At 41.2% G+C, this 17,340-nt stretch overlaps 1 protein-coding gene across 3 annotated transcripts in view; it reads right to left on the bottom strand.

Moving 5' to 3' along the window:
- The window catches only part of LOC124164159 (insulin receptor substrate 1), a 67,013-nt gene that overhangs the window by 13,578 nt on the left and 36,095 nt on the right, over nt 1–17,340 (bottom strand). For 2 of the 3 annotated variants that reach the window (XM_046541358.1, XM_046541356.1), the window contains 6 exons: nt 14,732–14,949; nt 13,968–14,338; nt 12,190–12,271; nt 11,307–11,468; nt 9,612–9,867; nt 5,083–5,139 (listed from right to left, as the gene is read on the bottom strand). In XM_046541358.1, coding sequence (XP_046397314.1) covers nt 5,083–5,139; nt 9,612–9,867; nt 11,307–11,468; nt 12,190–12,271; nt 13,968–14,338; nt 14,732–14,949 — 1,146 coding nt within the window. The remainder of the gene's footprint in view (nt 1–5,082; nt 5,140–9,611; nt 9,868–11,306; nt 11,469–12,189; nt 12,272–13,967; nt 14,339–14,731; nt 14,950–17,340) is intronic. The other variant, XM_046541357.1, reaches the window with a different exon arrangement.

Raw genomic sequence — 17,340 nt, forward strand, 5'->3', positions numbered from 1 at the left:
GCCTTTAAAGGATTCAAACAGGAATTTAGCTGATTAATGGAATATTTTAATTTTATATAAACAATAGGGTAGTTTCCTTCATTAAAGGAAATGAAAGGCATTGATTGTGATTTGTTACCCACCTTTGGTGTATTCATAATATACAAATTATTTGGTTCTAGAAATACCGGTTTAGACCAATGGCAATGGCCAATTTTATCCTCATTTGAAAAAGGCCAGATTGGCACCCATGTAATGCCACTCCAGTTGACATCACAGTGACCTATTTTCTACACGAGAGGATAGGAGTTTACATCGTCTAAGGTTACCAATGCATGCATGAGGCACAAAGATCAGGGAAACATGTCTTAATAATCACTTATTAAAACTGGCTGTGGTCCGAAAGTTTTCTTCGCTTGATAAGGTATTAATAATCCTTATTTTAGCCAAGCGCTACCAGCTAGCATGGTACTCGGCTACCTGCTAGCATCCTGCGTCGTGTTAGCGCTCAGAGCCTCGCCCCAAGGTCACCTCACTCGCGGCAGCGGGAAGCAGAACGACGTCACGCGGAGTTTTTCCCGGCATTCATACTTACCCGTCGCGTTTTCGCGCGCTTGAAAATTTTCACTTTTAATTTAATCGCGAAAAATAGATATCGTCTTATAAAAATCTAGAATCGTTAAATACGTACTCCAGGAGTATTAATATTTCGATTGAGGCTATAAAAAATAATAGGAGAGCACCGCATTTGAGCATTACGCCAAAATGCTAAGCCTCCGTCGTCTTTCTTCGTCTTTCCGGCATTTATTTTCCTGCGTAAAATGCTTAAATAAAGTCAGAAATATGTCTTGTTTGGTCTTATTCTTTTTTAAATTACGCGCTTATTACTAATATTTCAATCCAATAAAAGCGTAATATCTATTGGCAAATGGAAGGAAATCCAGGTGGCAGCACTAAGTTAGGTGTCATGGCCGAATAGGGAGGATCGCCCACTTTAGTACGTTTGTTTGTGTGGAACGATAACCTGCGAATACCCGAGTTTTATGTTCTTATTGAAAGCGTCATTGTTCTTATTGACAATTGCATCTGGAAGGGAATCCAGGTGACAGCACTAAATTAGGTGTCATGGCCGAATATTGAGGATCGGATGCATTAGTACGCTTGTTCGTGTGAAACGTTAGCCGGCCAGCACTATACCGTTTAGCCGAATATCAATGGGATTATGATGAAAAACTTATAAGGAAAAGTTCATGAGCAACAAATTGTGCGGTGTTTATGATTGCACCGACCAGTGTGAGACAAAAGCTATCTCTCTACATAGATTCCGCAACACCCCTAATTTGGGAAAGAAGTGGGAGCACGTCATGAGAATGGGCAAGAGTGAGCTAGCATGCTAGTTTTATTTAAGAAAAAACAAGAATGGGTCATAGAGAAACATATGAAGGCATGACACCTTCATTGTATCATTTAATGCCTACTTAAAAATTGTTCGCGTAAGTATGGAGGTGTCAGAGGATGAGATGCAGACGGAAAGAAGGTTGAACAAACTTGCAATAACTATCAATGAATTTTCAGATATCCAATAAGCCAGGAAAGTTAAGGTTGGGGAAATGATTCGAATCGCGACAACTGAGAATTATATGAATATTCCCGGCCGACTACCCACCAATTGCCGGGACTAAGTCTGCTTGAGACAAGTAATTTCTCCCAAAGTCGCACAAACTTTTCGCAGGCGATCCCCCCCACGATCGCCGGGACATCTTCCGCCCGGGGGCGGGTCAAAACCGGGTCGGCCCTTAAAACATCTGTCCCTTTCTCATTCAATAACTAGGCCCTGCTCTTCCGAATACGATGCGGTGCGAAACCCCGACGTTTCTAAGGCCTGCGTGCTTCGTTGGGTTAAAGGATTTCTCGAGTCGCTTAGCCCAAATGGCCAAAATTCCGGGGCCGAGGCACGGAGACCCTCGCGCGACCCGTCTCGCCACTTCCCCATCGATCCTCGCTAGCCGGTGAGAGTCGAGTGACTCCACATAGCAGTCAAAACGCCAATGCAAGGGGAATTCCACGCACGACCACACCGACGTCGAATTCCCTTAAGAAGAATAGATTATTGAGAACGGATGGCTTATGTGAGTAGATGCCTATCATATTGTTTGATGATTTTAATAATGATATATCTCTTGTAATGATGGTGGATAAAATCGTCAAACAATACACACGAAAACGGAAAAAGAAGCGTCAATTTTCTTCTGAAAAGCTTTTATCTCGTGTGACATGCCATTAATAACGCTTGTTTGTATGCTAAAGCCCATTGCAAGAACCAAATACTCCAACAGTGCTTCAACCATGACAGGTTACAGCATTCCACCTCATAGCCCTCAACGAGGGACCTCTTGATGTCTCTATTGAACTCCAAAACGTCAGATGTGGAGAAAATTACTTCATCCATTATTCACAACTGAGATTTACCATATACATCAGTATTCGCTTCACAAAATTGCTGAAAACACATCCGTTTCGCACACCGCTAGGCTGTAGCATTAGTAAACAAACCGGCCGATCCTCCATGTCTCATTTCTGAAATTGGCCACCAGATGTCAGCTACTTTGATTCCTGTTGCCAATAGCCGAAAGTCATTGTTAGACAACTTTTGGGCTAGTAGATGACTCATGCAGCAGTTGACCTCCAGAAATGGGGAACTTCGAAGCAGGTAAGCAGAAAAAGGCCAGTGGGTGAGTAGAGGGGGGGCGTGAGACAAGTATTTATTTTTCTCGTGTAACTTGATATTTTTTTCGAAGCTAAGGCCTTCGTAATAAGATCCCTGCGTGAGCTGGGACCTTATGTTTGATTTCGGAGAAGAGGAAATCGTCGGAGGGGGTGGGGCGAATGCTGAATGGAGGGGGAAAGCAGATCGTGGGAAATGCGCCAATGTCACTATCCCACGGCACTGATGAGTTCCTCCCTATGGTAGTTTCATCTCCTGAGGAAGAAGGGTGAAACGCGATTCTATTTTTTTACGGTAACTTGATATTTTTTCGAAGCTGAGGTCTTCGTAATACGATCCCTGGGCAAGCCGGGACCTTTTGTTTGATTTCGGAGAAGAGGAAATCGTCGGAGGGGGTGGGGCGAACGCTGAATTGAGGTGGATAGCGGATCGTGGGAAATGCGCCAATGTCACTATCCCACGGCACTGAGCTTCTCCTGATGGGGGACACCTGGGATTTTCGGATTTTTTTCACCCGATCAATTTCGGTTCCCCACGTTGAACTCTATTCACCGCTCTAACCCGCGAATTTGATGTAGTTCGTCAGCTTGCCTAAAACGGCGCTGCATGCACTAAACGACTAGAATTCTCCTCATTTTTTCGAGTCAACTACCAACGACGTGCGAGCGACAGTGTATGACGCGAAATTAAAAGTACATATTCGAGACGGCACCTTTGGCATAAATATTCCAGATCTCGAATATCGAATACTTTCTAGTATTCGAGGTATTCGAGTATTCGCGGATACTATTCGCACATCTCTAGGGGTTAGGCTTTAAAAACTTTTCAGCCTAACCTGGTGCCTAGCCGAGAAGTTTTATTCGTTACCGCAGGTGCTAAAATGGATAAGAAATGGAATATATGCCGTATCCCATTTGTCAAGTTATTATCGATCGGAAAGAAATAATATTTCAGCCCAATAACGCATATATGTATAATGTTCAGCTGAAAATATGGAAGTCAATACCAATCACCCGTGAATATTTCTTTATAGTCCCTACTATTTCATAGTTCAGTGACGGAGTCAGACTGAAACGTAATTGGGCCGGCAGTCGTCACGACTGCCTGTCGCCACTCCTCGCTACTGCGTAGATATTAGAAACTACTTTCTGCCTTTAGCGCCCTTAATTGATGCTAGCCTTCTAATGTCAGCTAGTTCTGATTATTGCATTCTAATATAAAATAATGTCTAACTTTAACGTTACTTAGGTTTTCTTAAGATCGCCATTTACATAGAAAATATTCGCTGGCTTGTATTTTACGACTTTTAACGCCATAAAATGTATGAAATATGTTATATTTTGAGAGCGCTGTCACAAATGATGGCCATAATCAATTTAAAATGTTGCTGGGGACAATAGAAGTTATAAAAAAGAAAAGTGAAATGTTTTTCGCGATGGATAAAATTCTCGCGATTTTCGACCCGACCCGATTTTGACCCGAGATTTGAAACGGCCCGACCCGAAGGTCGGGTCAGGACGATGACCCGACCCGACCCGAAAATTTCGGGGCCCCGTCGACCCCTACCGTCAACATTGCAGCATAAAAACACCCAAAAACTGCACAGATGTACGAATGCCTGGAAATAGCCCATTCTGATTTGGTGAATCATTCACAGCCTGCAATCCATGCTGCCACTTACTTGTACAGGCAAATACTCCATGTAAGAACAGCTTAAAATGAAGTCATTTGTGGAAGATTATTCGGGCATTCTACCATGTCAGGTTCTCCAACGTCGGCTGAGTTGGCTGAGTTGGCTGAGTTGGTAGCTGAGTCGGCTGAGGGTTGGGGAACCTGACCCGGTGGAATGCCCGAATAACCTACCACGATTTGATATGCCAGGAAAGCCTGTGATCATTCTTCTAATAAATTCATTAATTACACATCCCCGGAATTCATTACATGGGAGGTTTAATGGCATTAGCCTTGCGGTTCATGACTGGAGCTCTTGTGTGCCACAACACCCACTGGTCGTATGAGAACAAGAGCAATTAAGGGCAGAGAGTGCAAGGAAAGAGTAATAACGGTTGCTCATTGAGAGAAATCCATCACAAAAGAAATCTACACACTAAGCCAAATGTGCACCACATCAGTCAAACCGAGAGTTGACTGAAGTGTGCAGATAAGCTGAAAATGCCAATTTTATGAAATAATAAACTAGCCTTCATACACTAGGTACTAAATAATTGCAAGACAGATTGCAGCCTACGACTGGGGATGCTAATGTACAAGCAGATTCACCCATGGAAATGAAACACTACCATAAAATGAGTGAGAACTTTGGGTTTAGCTGACACGAATCAAAGCTAACAATTGTGTATAAATTAATGCATATTTACGTGGATGAGGAAGAAGGAGATGTGTGGAGATCTGCCCGACTGTTTGGCACTGGAAGGCTTCAAGTCGCAGGAAAGTTGGGTGAAAAAGGAGGAACAAATACTTGAAATTTGAAAACCAAGCAATGGTATAACAGAGAGGCACCTATACTGTGCCTCAAGTCAAGCAAGAAACATTCTCACATCAAGTGAGGTTGGCCATTTTGCCTATTTTCCCCCAATTATAGAAAAGTTTTTTCCAGGCTAGATAAGCACTAAGCCCCATGCTTCAAATCCAAACAATGCAGAAAGGGAGATCCAAAAAAATGGCTACAAGAAAGATCAGCCTGACATTGAGTTTTGACTGACGATGAGTCATAAATAAATCGGCCAACATTCAAGATGTGAAAAACACACTCGTGTAAGTTATGCTGATGCCCTCTGATTTTTTAACTTAGAGGAAAACATAGGACACATGCTTGATTTGTTCATTTATATATAATTACAAATGATCCATCAATTTGTGAACATTCCTATGTCACCAAATAATGTTAATATTGGATTCTCTACAATTAAAAGAATAGCTTTATATGATGGCTAGGATGAATTTGGGATTGTATCTCTACTAAAAAGAAAACTTAAAAAATGCTGATAAAATGATATGTAATACAGTGAGTCCTCGTTCTACGTCACCCCGTTTAACGTCATTTCGCAATAACGTCACGAAAATTTTGAGACCGTCATTCATTTATCGCACCTTCGCTTCGCGGTAACGTCAGGGCTTTTAAATTTCGCGCGAGAAAAAAACGCGAAGCGGCGGGCGTTGCAGGTTGTTCGTATTGTGGGCGGTAATACAGTCAGTCTAAACGAAGTGTAAAACGGTGTGTTTATTGTTAATTGCGATTACGGTTTTAGCAAATTTTCTGCTAAATGAATTCTTAGGTAGGTGCGCAAGGTTTTACTTGACATAATGGTTTTCAGGAACCTAAAGAGTGATTTCAAGGAATTTTTCCGTGTGGAACTCGGAGTTTTTGTCGTCACTATTTTCGCCGTGTTCACAATAATTTTGGTTCCAGTAAGGCCCCCCGCGCACTGGCAACTTTTACAAAGCAACTATTTAGTTGCTTTGAGGAAGTCCCTATGAAACACACGTTAGTTGCGGCAACTAAAAAGTCGCCCATGCACGGGGCCACAGTCAATTCCGTGTGTTTCATTTGAACTTCCGCAAAGCAACTAAATAGTTGCTTTGTAAAAGTTGCCAGTGCGCGAGGGCACTAACTGCGACGATATTTCAGCGATGATGATGCCCAGGCGACGCTCGCCCGGGCAACCACCATAGCGAAGCCGAAAAGCAAATACGGGAAGATTCAAAAATGGAGAAGGATTTATGTCAGTGCTGCTATTGTCGTCGATGAAGACAGGAACTCGTATTTATGCCGTAGCTTGGCATTCCCATCGTAAAAAATGCCCCAGATATGATACGCAAAAATTTTTTCGCGTAGGAATTGTGAGGTCTAGGAGCTGATATTCACTTTTTACATTGTTTCTTATGGGATATTATGTTTCGATTAACGTCATTTTGTTTATCGTCACATTTTTCAGGAACGGTAAGTGACGTTGAACGAGGACTCACTGTACTAGAAGACAAAGATTTGATAAAATGCAGAGGTATGTTGTATTTAAAGGAGTATATGTTCTATTTTGAGGAGATTTTGAAGAAAGGTACACACGGCAGACAGGCTAGGATTTTGAAACTTGAGTTAAAGAAAAACCCACACAGAAAAAAATCATTCTCTTGACTGGAATTCGAACCCATATCACCCAATTTCCGGTTGAGTGCCTTCGCCTGTGAAGCTATCTTTAAGTTAGTCTTTCCCCTCTGTGGACATTTTTGGACTACACTGAACAAGATGGTGTTGGCTGCTGAGCATCCAATGCAACTAGCAGACCAAGTGCTCTCTGGCACGTTAAATTTTAATTAAAAAATGAACAATTAGAATTTCCCCATTTTGTACATATTTTTTAAAGGAGTTACACATTGGAAACCACCCTGCTTGAAATAAATCAAGCACACAAGAAGAAGATCTATTGAAAGCCTATTGAGCTATATATTATTTTATTTCCTTTTTGAATTACACCAAATTGCTCTCAAAATGGGAGTATTTATTTGTCTGCTTCAACCACCACTTGCATCCAAGCAAAGCAATTTCAACTCCAGGCCTTCCAGATGCTTTGAAGTATTCCATGATGTTTCTTGCTAATTACCGTATATCTCCGAATATAGTCCCCCCTTTTTTTCCAAAAATGGCCGCGGAAAAGTAAGGGGGGGGACTATAATCGAGTGTAATCCAATTTAGCATACTAAAGGTGACCATAAAGTAATAAATAACGGCATAATGGCTAATGTTCTCGTAGTCTTTCTATTTGAGTATATTTATGAGGATTATAATCGGAGATATTAGTAAATACTGCCACGTTTTACCGGAAATTAAGACAATTTTTACCACAAATGTTGTACAGATACGATTATTCCGATTCAAATAGCATATCGAATATGCGTTTTCACGGAATCCATCGGGTAGCCGCTAATTTTTCTTGGAAAAGTATTGTTAGAATAATTCAATCGACACTGATCACTTAATGACGCAAAACAGTAAATAATTAAAATGAAAACTAAACACACACTATCATTACATTAATCGAACACTAGAATTGAATCAATAGTATATGTACCCGTCGCTCATTTAATAACTACACGATTTAAATAATTGCGAAAAATAAACAGATAAAGTGAACCTTTCGTGACGATTTAGCATTTCATTGCGTCCGTAGCTACTATACGTCCGTGCGGTTCGTGTTTACAACCACTGCCGCTTTCACAGAACAAGAATGCGCAATAGTTGATGCATTTGTTTCTGAAAAGGCGCAATAATCGACGACTTTAAACCAGAAGCGCCGGCATTACTGCATTTGATCGAAATACAACGACTCAGCATCGAAAGTGTAATCAATTTATTGAGGAATATCTTCAATTCGTCAGGGTAAATAGGATCGATAAATTACGTCGCATAACGTTTCGCAATTATTTCCGCGATATTTTCTTTATTAAAAATAATTTTACGTTCAACAGTGAGGTGATGGATCAAGTAGAAAGATGAGGATCAATCCTGCCGCAGATTAGAGGCCTTCAAAGACGGAGTTTCGATGCCAATTTAAAAATAGCCGTTGCAGAATACGCCGTAAATCATAGTATTTACAGCGCTAGCAAAGCGCTAATACATCGCGGAAGTCATTTCGGGGGTCTCGACGCGGCAGATTCAAAGAATTAGAGGAAAATATCGTCGAATTTGTGCGCAAATGCAGAGCAGAAGCTCTTTGTGTAACTTATGCAATGATTCGCGACGAGGCATTGAAAATTGATGTAATTTTTTTTCAGTTTTAATGTTTGTTGGAAAAAGTTTATTTCTTAATTTTATTACTTTGATATTTGTAAGTCCTGTAGTTTAATTGTTTTGCTTAGCAGACATTTGATAGCAATATTTTTATAATATTTATAATTTATTTAACACAATTTTATTTAGATTTCCTAAATTCTTCAGGTCACTTGGATTTGTGATGAGTTGATGGGTGTGTTACACTGGATCTAAGGAAGTTTCAGGGCCAAATGCAATACTGTTTATGGGCTTTAAGTTAAAGCTTATATATTGACATTGTCTGTAGTCATTTGGAAATCAAAAATATTAATAATTTGTGAAGGTTTAAAAAATACAATAGCCTTGGATACTTAAAAAAATTTCTCATTTCTTCATTACATCTGGTTAAGGAACTATAAATTACTGATACATGCAATGGATCACAACATGTTTTAGGTATAGTTATTTTGTTGTGATGGAAAATATGTGAACAGATTTGTTCTTAATCTTCACAGAAAATAATAGTTTTTATCGAATCTAGAATCTTAACTTGCTAACCACAGAAAAATTGCCTTCCTTTACATTTTAAAATTTTTCCCAAAACTGAGGTCTCAAAATTGGGGGGGGGGACTATATTCGGGGGGGGACTATATTCGGAGATATACGGTACATTGGATTAGATGCATACCATTCACTGAAGCTCGACAAGAGCATTGTCTTGGTCACTCAAAATGCAGACCCAGGAAATTAAAGTATCACCATTAAGGGCCAGGTTGTGCCTGCCTCGTACAACCTTGTGGTGAAAAATTCATATCTATTCCAAAATTTTCAACTGAACTATTTTCCACTTCATACAAAAAAATAATAATAACGTCCTTGTGGCTTGTTAATGACTTGATAAAAGTGATTTCCACAACTTAATTTCTATAACTTAAACTGACTATGAGTGGCATAAGCAATGAAGAATCATACACATTTTGAACTTGAGAATACTTGGTCCTCTCTCTCCTTGAACTAAATAGGACTGGGAATGGATAAAACCTTCCCACTTGACAGGTATTACGTGAGGGTGGGTGAAAGCAAATGAATAATATTGAAGAAGCACACAGATTACATGCAGATAGTGTATGGACAACTCACCAATTCTTCCGCCGGAAGGTCTCCGGCTTAGATCCCACTGAGTAGGCCCTGACAGGACGCAACTCCATAGGCAGGACATCATCTCCTCCACCACCTCTCCCTCCTGCATCCTCTTCCTCCTCCGACGGTGTAAAGTATGAGCTCACCTTTTCCAGGTGGTACTCGGAAAAGCGAGTGTCGGTGGAAGGTGTTCCCGAGGTGACTGAGCAGCTGCTCGCTGCAGGAGACATCTCCCCCCGACTGACCCCACTGCCATCTACAAAGAGAGCAATAATCTGAGTGCACGCGCACATAGCCAGAAATTTACAACACTGGATTCTTAGGAGGTACGAGGGCTGCCTATACTGATTTTTTGCTGTTAATTTACATGCATCAAAAAACCATACACTGAATTAACTTAGCAATATATTTAGTAGGCATAATGATGAAAGCAAAATTTATTGTTCATTATTTGCAGACGTTATAAAATGTAACAATATCGAAAAAAAAATGAAGTGTCAGAGGATATATGCCCTGGGCTGGTTGTCTCCTCGTTAGATGTATCACGGGTAAATGCCAGATGAGAAAATATTTTGGAGAGATGAGGGGACTGAAGCCCCTAAAGCCCCTCCCATGGCAATGTGCCTGCTTCCCAGTCAACATGTACAGATGCAATCATAAGAGAAATATCCTTTCACGCTCATTTTTCCAGTGAATATAACAGAGACCTGCTATCAAACACGATAGCCAGTTTCAAATGGGCCAAATATGTCCTCTTCCCTCATTTCACTGGAGGCTAGGGTCGGAGGGTAGGGGTGGAAACCAATTCGGGAATTTATTTCATTATTGATTTGAATTCAGTTTGAACAATAAAGAGACCCTTATTTTAATCGTTTTTCAATCGCCTACTTCTCGAGCGATTGAGAAAAATCCCTTCACATTTAATCCCTTACATGCTTAACTGTTTTGCAGAAAAGTTGATAACCCTGTGGATTCATGCTAAGAGCATCACTACTTCTCTACTACTCCTCGGCTTTGTACACGGACCTCAGTCAGTTTGTTGTTGTTACCAATCTTGTGAGTGAGAAAGCTCTCCTCTCAGTGAAAGCTCTCGCTGAATGAGTGAATGAATCATAAATCTAATGACCTTACCAACTCATGAAAAGTAGGTTGAAACTTTCACGTTTCTTAAACATGTTGACTGCCATGGTTTTTTAGTACATATACCCAGTAATGCCATCAGCATTTTTTTTTCAATTGAGTATCATTGGTTGATGACATGTAGAGATATCACTGCAAATAAATCTAAAATGAATTTTTCTCATTTTGAAGTACTGTGGTCATAACCACCATTTCGGTCACCATCCATTTCTGAACAATCGCCCTCAGTCACTCATGGCATGATTTAGTCATTCTTTGGCCACTCACTACAACAGACATGGCATTGTGGAAACTTTCGTTGCCCATCACTATGACCGGTGTGGCAGTCAACATATTAATACATACTTAAGAGAGAATGGCAAAGTGGTGAATATATTTTTTTTGTATTAACATATCGTTTCCTTCCATCTACCAACTTCTTTTAAATGCTGATGATTTTGGCTGTGAGTGAACAACCCCATTCTGTCAGGAGGATTCCCTGCTGCAAAGAAAAGTGGAATGGAGGCCCATTTCCATGGTCAGGATGTGTGCACGAGAGGTGAGAATGATACTCACCAGTGGCATCGTGATGAGGCTTGTGCTGGTGCGGTTCCATGTCCACATATCCATCATCTGTGGGATGCCCAGGCGTCATGGGCACGTAGCCATCCTCCTGCTTCACAGCCGCCTTCATAGAGGTCCCCCCATCAGCCACCAATGGCCCTCCACCACTACCCACTGCCACCACAAAGAAACAAACATCACAAACAACATCAGAATAGACATTCTCTATTTTTTCAACTCATCCAACACTTCAATGAGACCTTAAATTTTAGCTGCTAATTACTTGCCACCTGGCCATTAGCCCATTTGCAATGTGTCATTAAATAAATTAAAAATATCAGCTGATGTTTTTGTAAATGATTACATGGCTTCGACTCATATTTTTATAAAGAAAAATGTGTCATTTAGTGAGGGGAGAATGCAGAAAATGTGAAAAAGTAATGAGAAAATTGACAGTTTCCACACCATGTTAGGTTTATAATTACAACCTCTATAGCCCCAATACGGTATCAACTCAGAAAAAATAAGCAAGGGATCTACTGAAATATGATGCCATTGAAACATAAGTCCCGATGGTGTATGGCATTTTGATTAGCTTCCTAGATGCAATTAAAGAGAACAACGAATTTTTATGAAAAATTTGAAAGAACCCATTTCATTCACATGTGGAAACGATTTTTCCAAGTCAAAGCCAATTTTGATCTAAGATTCCATCCAACATTGAACCAACAGGAACATCTTGGTACCCTGTTAATGCATTGTTGCCTAACACTTCTTCATCCAATCTGATGAGAATATCTGATCAGACAAGACTGTTGACATTCAACAGGCTACAAAAAAATGAGAATAATGAGAGACAAGAAAAAAATGAGAAGAATCAGAGAAAATTCCTCACCTGGGCTCATGGCCATATATCCATCTGCTGATTCAAGGGGCGAGGTGCCACATGGACTGTGCATCTCCATGTATGGAGCCTCCTGCAATGCAAATATGGTCAGAGATGAATATATCAACAGGCACTCATTCAATAAACTCCATAGGCAGACAGCAAGAATCAAGTTTTCACTCGGTCTCAGTCAAAACAAGGATAAAATCACAAAACAGCTCATAAGAATGAAGTTCAGGGCTAGTATGAATTTTAAATGTTTTACAGCCCCTAAAATTTAGGCTATACTGAGAAGGTAGTTTCAGTGCCAATCAGGCAACTTGTAGTCAAGGTGCTGTTATTTGTCAATGCACAGTAGTACAAATCCAAAATGGCTTCTATTGTTGAGGTTTATTACAAATTTTTAATCAGAATTCCTGAGCTCATTGCCCAAGAACTTTTTATATCACTCTCTCATCTCTTCATTTATTTTGAATTACTTGATTCAACTGATATCAAAGTTCTATCATCAAAGCATATAAGTTCTTCATCAACAAACTCCATATACTACTAATATAACTGATTCTTGAAGTCCGAATTAAAACTAGAGCAAGGCCCTGCCCAGAAGGGCTCAGTTTAAACCAACACATTAGAACCTTATTTTTGCAATTGGCTGTATGAGGTAAACCATCATTATTTCAGGGCACAGGCTGCGTTTCTAACTAAAAGAAAGTAATTCCAATAAGTAGCATTCCATTGACTTTATCATTCCACCTACACCACACTGACATCGCCAAGGTAAAGATAGTATCATGTAAGAATCTTGAGAGTACAATGGATGTTAGTCTGGTAGTAGAATTAGAAACAAAATAACTTTTTTGGGCAACTTTGCGACTGCATTTACTTGCAACTCCCCAAAATGCCGGTAAAAATACAGTAAAACCTCCATTTTACGAATTGCATTGACCAGGGAAAAGATAACTTTGTTGTAGAGAGGTTCAAAGTATAAGCCATTGTAATCCACAATAGCATTCCTACAACTGATAAGCTGAACAGGTGGTATCAATGCTCAATCAGATGAGTGAAATCAAGTTTATAGGCCACAAAAAGAAACTCTACGGGAAATATGGATTTTGGAAGTGAAAATACATATAAACACACAGGAAAACAGTTTATAAAGATTAATTACATAAGTGAAGAATTTTCAACGGGGAGGTAGTTTTCCTTATTGAAACTTATTTACAGATATTGTTATTGTGAGGTTTCATAATTATAGAGGTTTGCTACAGGAGGTATTTCTCCATGGGATAGGACTTGGACCATGACCATGACTTGGATCATGGGCAATGACTTCACCATAAGTAGGGCTTTATAAAAATGCTGCTGCATGTAGATACATTATACAGGGGATTTCCTGTGCATTAAATCCTTCCTTTACGGCATTTATCCTTCCAGGAGGACAAATCATAAACCTTATTTCATTGCATGTTGAATCAGCATTATTTCTCTATGAGAAATTAATAGAAAGAGCATCAGAGGATGTAAATGTTGTTATGACATAAAATGAGTCTTAAGAACATACAAGGCACAGAATCATATAGTGGATTACATAGTGCAAGTAGAAAAACAATCGAGTGAAATTTGAAATTTTGAAGCTGAATCCAAGTTAAGTCAAACTCATCCTAAAGGCAAAGGTCTTCCTTAAATGCATTTGAGATTTCAACTACTTCAGGACATTTATCATCATACACGAGCAGTCATTCATGGATGATAGTATTTGCACTGGAGGAGGGCTCACGTGTACTCACCTGGGATGATCGGCCAGCGGTGGCTGGGGGTGGGGAGGAGGCTTTAGGAAGAGGGCGTGACCTCCCAATGAGGGACACCGACTGCAAGGGCAGTGACAGGGAGCCAGGGGTGGCCGCATACATCAGGGGTGGCTGTGGTGGTGAAGAGGCGTGACTGAGGGGAGAGGCTTCGCCTGGAGCCGCCATGGGTACGTAGTCACCAGGGTGGCGACCTACCACAGCCTGCTGCTTGGAGGAGCGGCGCACATTTCTTGCACGCCAACGCTTGGGCCTTCGCATCGCCGGTCCATCCACCTCGTCGCCCTTCCCCTCTCCCTCATCATCGCCCCCTACAGCATACTCCCCCTCCTCCTCTTCATCCATGTCCAACCCTGCAGAGAGATAAACACAATGACCACCCTTCACACAGGGGCAGATTTAAGGGGGTCAAAGGTGACCTGACTCCCCCAAAAGTTTTATCCAATGTTTTAAATTTTTCTTAGTTTTTCTATCTTTGTAATAGAGTTAAGGGAGTGCACATGTAAAAATTTGAGTTATATTTATTGTAAAGCGCAGCACTCCCTACTGTAAAAATGCCCCTCTCTCCTAGGGAATACTCCATAATTCCCAGACCTCATGACACTCCTCTACCCCAAATTTGATGCTGAATCCAGCCCCATTTTCACCAGATACAATTAAACCAAAAACTATTCTTGTCACGGAAAACAATTTCCTGAGAGAATTCTTCATGCCTACTTCATCAGCATTGCACGCTGTAGCCTCACCTGTTCCTCCAGGAACCCACGTCATGTACTCGTCATCCGGGTTCTCCTCGACGATGGCCGGCTCGTCCGGCGTGAGGGAGTGGCCAAAGCGAGAAGCATACGGGGGTGCATACGCACTCTCCTCAGCTGCTCCGTTGGACGCGCACCACCCCTCACTTTCCTCCATTGAGAGCGATGAGCCAGCTGAGTCCGTGGTGGAGCATGCTCCCGATGCAGGGCTGCCAACAGAAACATAATCATTAAATCAATACAATGCAAAAACTCTGCCACCCGATTCTCCTTATGGTATTTAGAGGAGGCGACCTACAGCTGAGGCCATATGTACTATGAGGGAATGGTAAGAAAGGAAGGGTAGAGAGAAGCCCTGCATTGGCATCTGCCTGCTCTTAATAAAAGGCACCAAGGGGATCACTGCTTAGCATTTCATCACATGAATTGAATGCTGTGCATAAAGTGCTCTCCACAAAGCACACGGCCACGGATAGGGTAGCCTGAAAAAACTCCACCAATGCAGGGAATTGAACCCTCGCCCACATGGTGGGAAGCTAGGACTCCAGCCATCACACCAACCTGATAGTACCCGCCTACCCTACAACTCTCTTTTTCAAAAGCCACAGACTGAATTTGAGTCACAAGATTAAAATGTCATTGACTTTTGTAGATGACTAATCATTTTCCCCAAAGAAGGCAGTTTCAATTCAACCATGCAAGGGCACTACCGGACATAATTGGTGAAAAACCAACATAAAGGTCAAGTCCTACCTGAGACACATGTTTGGATTGATTCTCTAAAATTCATATTTAGTAGAGATGTGCGAATAGTATCCGCGAATACTCGAATACCTCGAATAATAGTATTCGATATTCGAGATCTCGAATAGTTATGCCAAAGGTACCGTCTCGAATACCTCGAATACTTTGAATTTCGCGTCATACACTGTCGCTCGCACGTCGTTAGTAGTTGACTCGGAAAAATGAGAACTCTAGTCGTCTAGTGCATGCAGCGCCGTTTTAGGCAAGCTGACGAAATACATCAAATTCACGGGTTCGAGCGGTGAAAAGAGTTCGACGTGGGGAACCGAAATTGATCGGATGAAAAAAATCCGAAAATCCCAGGTGTCCCCTATCAGGAGAACCTCAGTTCCGTGGGATAGCAACATCGGCGCATTTCCCACGATCCGCTATCCCCATCCATTCAGCGTTCGCCCCACCCCCTCAGACGATTTCCTCTTCCCCGAAAACAAAAAAAGGTCCCCCCTCGTGCAGGGATCGTATTACGAAGACCTCAGCTTTGAAAAAAAATATCAAGTTACCGGAAAATAATAGAATCGTGTTTCACCCTTCCCTCTTTCTCCCCACTGACCATTTTCCCGCATCCATCTTTTGATAAAATGAGATGAGGTGTTTGCCGTGTATCCTTTGTGGCTAATGATGACAGGTACTTATTTTGAATCTTCCACAGGAGATGAAACTACCATAGGGAGGAACTCAGTGCCGTGGGATAGTGACATTGGCGCATTTCCCACGATCTGCTATCCCCCTCCATTCAGCATTCGCATCACCCACTCTTGACGATTCCTCTTCTCCGAAATCAAACAAAAGATCCCAGCTCGCGCAGGGATTGTATTACAAAAACCTTAGCTTCAAAAAATATCAAGTTACGCGAGAAAAATAAAAACGTGTCTCGCACCCACCCCCTTTTCTCACCCACTGACCATTTTCTACCTACCTGCTTCGAATTTCCCCCTTTCTCGAGGTCAACTGCTGCATGAGTCATCTACTAGCCCGAAAGGTGTCTAACAATGACTTTCGGCAATTGTTATTACACCTTTATTGGATTGAAATATTAGTAATGTGCGCGTAATTTAAAAAAGAATAAGACCAAACACGACATATTTCTGACTTCATTTAAGCATTTTGCGCAGGAAAATAAATACCGGGAAGAAGATGAAATACGACGGAGGCGTAATGCTCAAATAGGGTGGTTTCCTATTATTTTTTATTGCCTAAATCGAAATATTAATACTCCTGAAGTGCGTATTTAACGCTTTTAGAGTTTTATAAGACGATATCTATTTTTCGCGGTTAAATTAAAAGTGAAAATTTTCAAGCGCGCGAAAACGCGACGGGTAAGTATGAATGCCGGGAAAAACTCTGCGTGACGTCGTTCTGGTTCCCGCTGCCGCAAGTGAGGTGACCTTGGGGCGAGGCTCTGAGCGCTATTACGACGCAGGATGCTAGCAGGTAGCCGAGTACCATGCTAGCTGGTAGCGCTTGGCTTAAATAAGGATTATTAATACCTTATCAAACAGACTGTGTGATTATTAAGACATGTTTCCCTGAGCTCTGTGCCTCATGCATGCATTGGTAACCTCAGACGATGTAAAACTCTGATCCTCTCGCGTAGAAACTAGGTCCTTGTGATGTCACGTGGAGTGGCATCGCATAGGCGCCAATCTGGCCTTTTTCAAATGAGGTAAAATTGAACATTGCCATTAGTCTAAACCGGTATTTCTAGAACGAAATAATTTGTATATTATGAATACACTAATGGTGGGTAACGAATCACAATCAATACCTTTCGTTTTCTTTAATGAAGGAAACTACCC

The sequence above is a fragment of the Ischnura elegans genome, chromosome 8, assembly GCF_921293095.1.
Source record: "Ischnura elegans chromosome 8, ioIscEleg1.1, whole genome shotgun sequence".
Lineage (NCBI taxonomy): Eukaryota > Metazoa > Arthropoda > Insecta > Odonata > Coenagrionidae > Ischnura > Ischnura elegans.